This window comes from Gavialis gangeticus, unplaced genomic scaffold (genome assembly GCF_001723915.1).
Source record: "Gavialis gangeticus isolate Ggan-Ray unplaced genomic scaffold, GavGan_comp1, whole genome shotgun sequence".
Classification (NCBI taxonomy): Eukaryota; Metazoa; Chordata; order Crocodylia; family Gavialidae; genus Gavialis; species Gavialis gangeticus.
Window position 1 is genome coordinate 410,714 of NW_017729000.1, and position 2,136 is coordinate 412,849.

The 2,136-nt window shown below is 65.6% G+C and overlaps 1 protein-coding gene across 1 annotated transcript; it reads left to right on the forward strand.

Moving 5' to 3' along the window:
• The first annotated feature begins 377 nt into the window (after positions 1 to 377).
• PRR7 (proline rich 7, synaptic) lies at positions 378 to 2,128 on the forward strand. The gene is made up of 2 exons (XM_019505940.1): positions 378 to 420; positions 1,443 to 2,128. The coding sequence occupies exons 1-2, from the start codon at positions 378 to 380 to the stop codon at positions 1,859 to 1,861; spliced, it is 462 nt and encodes a 153-aa protein (XP_019361485.1). The 3' UTR covers positions 1,862 to 2,128.
• Positions 2,129 to 2,136: the final 8 nt, after the last annotated feature.

The window sequence follows — 2,136 nt, forward strand, 5'->3', positions numbered from 1 at the left end:
GCTGGGAAGATTCCTCGTTTTTGTAGAGATGGGCAGCGTGGGGGGGGGGGTTGGTAGCAGGCTTCAGCTCCCTGCAGGGGGGCTGCAAAGAGCAGGAGCTGGACTGGTCTCAGTGGGGGCTGATGGCAGGGCAAGGAGCAATGGGCTCAGGCTGCAGCAAGGCAAACTGAGGCTGGGTATTGGGAGAAACTCTCAGGAGGAGGGCGGTGACGCACTGGGACAGGCTCCCCGGGGAGGCGGTGCAGTCCCCATCCCTGGAGATGCTGAAGACCCAGCTAGGCACAGCTGGGGCTGGGATGATGGAGCTGGGGCTGGTCCCGCTTGGAGCAGCGGTCAGACTAGATGTGAGCTCCTGCGCTCCCTTCCAGGCCCCATCAATGATAAGAGCATCGGAGCTGCCGTTGACTGGGCCAGACCCAGGTCTGTCTCGCCCAGTTTCCCATGTCACGGGGGGCAGAGAGTGGAGGCTGGAGGAGAGCGACGGGGCCTGAGCAGGGTTTTCCTCTGTTCCTCTCTCACTTGCAGCCTCCAGCATTGAGGGTCCAGGCAGGGCTGATGCAGCGGCCGTGCCCCTCGCCCCTGCTCCGTAGCCTGGTGCCCCTTTCCTCCAAGCACGTGTCCAAGGCCTTTGCAGAGCTGGCTGCCCTCTCAGCTCCCACCACATCTGGTGGCGGCAGTTTCACCTTTGAATGAGAGGCTGGTGCCACAGAACTGCCTGGCGGTAGTTTTACTGTTACTGTGGCCCCTCGCTTGTGCGTTGAGCAGAGTCGATAGCAAATCCCTGGTGACTTCCTCTTCACTACTTAGCATTTTGGAAGCCCGTCTCGCACCCCCTCTCAGGTGGCTCCTTTCCATATTGTCCAAGCCATTGTCTCATCGTCTCTCCTCATGTGAAAGCCCCTTCGTGCGACCAGTCATCTGTGTTGCTCTTCCCTGAGCAATCCCCTTCTATCCATTCCCCTTCCTGGCACCACCCCCCGCTTCAGAGGTGCCAGAGGGAACCTCTCCGCCGTCCTGCTCAACAGCCGTTACAGACCTACGGGCACAAGCATCTCCATCCCTCCCGGCTGGGCTGCGCTCTGTGTCCACCCCGTCCTGCGGAAGTGTGTCCCGCGGGTTAACAGGGCCTGGTGTTCTGGGCCCGGGAGAACAGCAGGTCCCTGTTTACGTTGCTCTCTCCATCCTGCTGGCCTAGACCTCTGCCTTGGCCGCCCTCCCGCACAGCGAAGCTGGAGCTGGAGCTGGTGCAGGCCCTCTCCTGCCCCGACAGCCGTGCCCGCCTTTCTCCAGCTCTGCTGGGACGCGAAGCACAGCTCGCGGGGCCTGGGCGGGCCAGGGTGGCAGCGGGGCTGCACCGTGTGCTTGGGTGGGTGCAGGGACGGGGTCACGCGTGGCGTGTGCTGGGCAGGGGCGAGTGGCCAGGTAGGGGCCCCGGGGCTGAGCACCGCCTGCCACTTGCCTTGCAGAGTCGGACCTGTCCAAGCCGCCGTGCTATGAGGAGGCGCTGCTGATGGCGGAGCCGCCACCGCCCTACAGCGAGGTGCTGATGGACACGCGGGGGCTGTACCGCAAGATCAATGCCCCCTTCCTGAGCCACGAGCGCCCCGAGAAGCAGGAGCAGCTGCCCAGCTACAAGCCCCTCTTCCTGGACCCGAGCTACGGCTCCTCCCTGCACCTGCACCTGCCCAGCGGCGCCGGCCAGGGCCACACCTGCCCCGAGCTCTACCTGGCAGCCGAGCGCTCCCAGCGCATGTTCCCCAGCTGGACGGACTCCGAGCTCAGCAGCAGGGACACGTACGAGCCGGGGCCCTGGCACCTCCCTGTCTCGATGCCCTTGTTTGGCAGGACTACGGCGGTGTAGAGCGCGCTGCCCAGGCCAGCACCAGCATGGGACTGGGCCCAGGACTGTGGCCGCTGTCCCCCACCGCCACCCTCCGCCGGGCTGCTCCCCATGGCTGCCGGGGGCTCCTCAGGACCAGCGCGACCCCTCGCCCCCCCCGACCTCTGCCTGCCACGGCCAGGGCGCGAGGGGCTGGCTCCCCTCTCGCCCACGGCGCCCGCCGGCCTCCCAGGGCTGCAGGGGCTCCGTGCTGCACCCCGGCGCAGCCGTTTCTTATCTTGTTTGTTACAGTTTTA

Bases quoted from the DNA above. Each gene is read 5' to 3' on its own strand.
- PRR7 (XM_019505940.1), top strand. From the start codon at position 378: ATGATAAGAGCATCGGAGCTGCCGTTGACTGGGCCAGACCCAG. The intron at 421-1,442 runs GTCTGTCTCGCC...CCCGGGGCTGAG, and splicing joins GTTGACTGGGCCAGACCCAG to CACCGCCTGCCACTTGCCTT.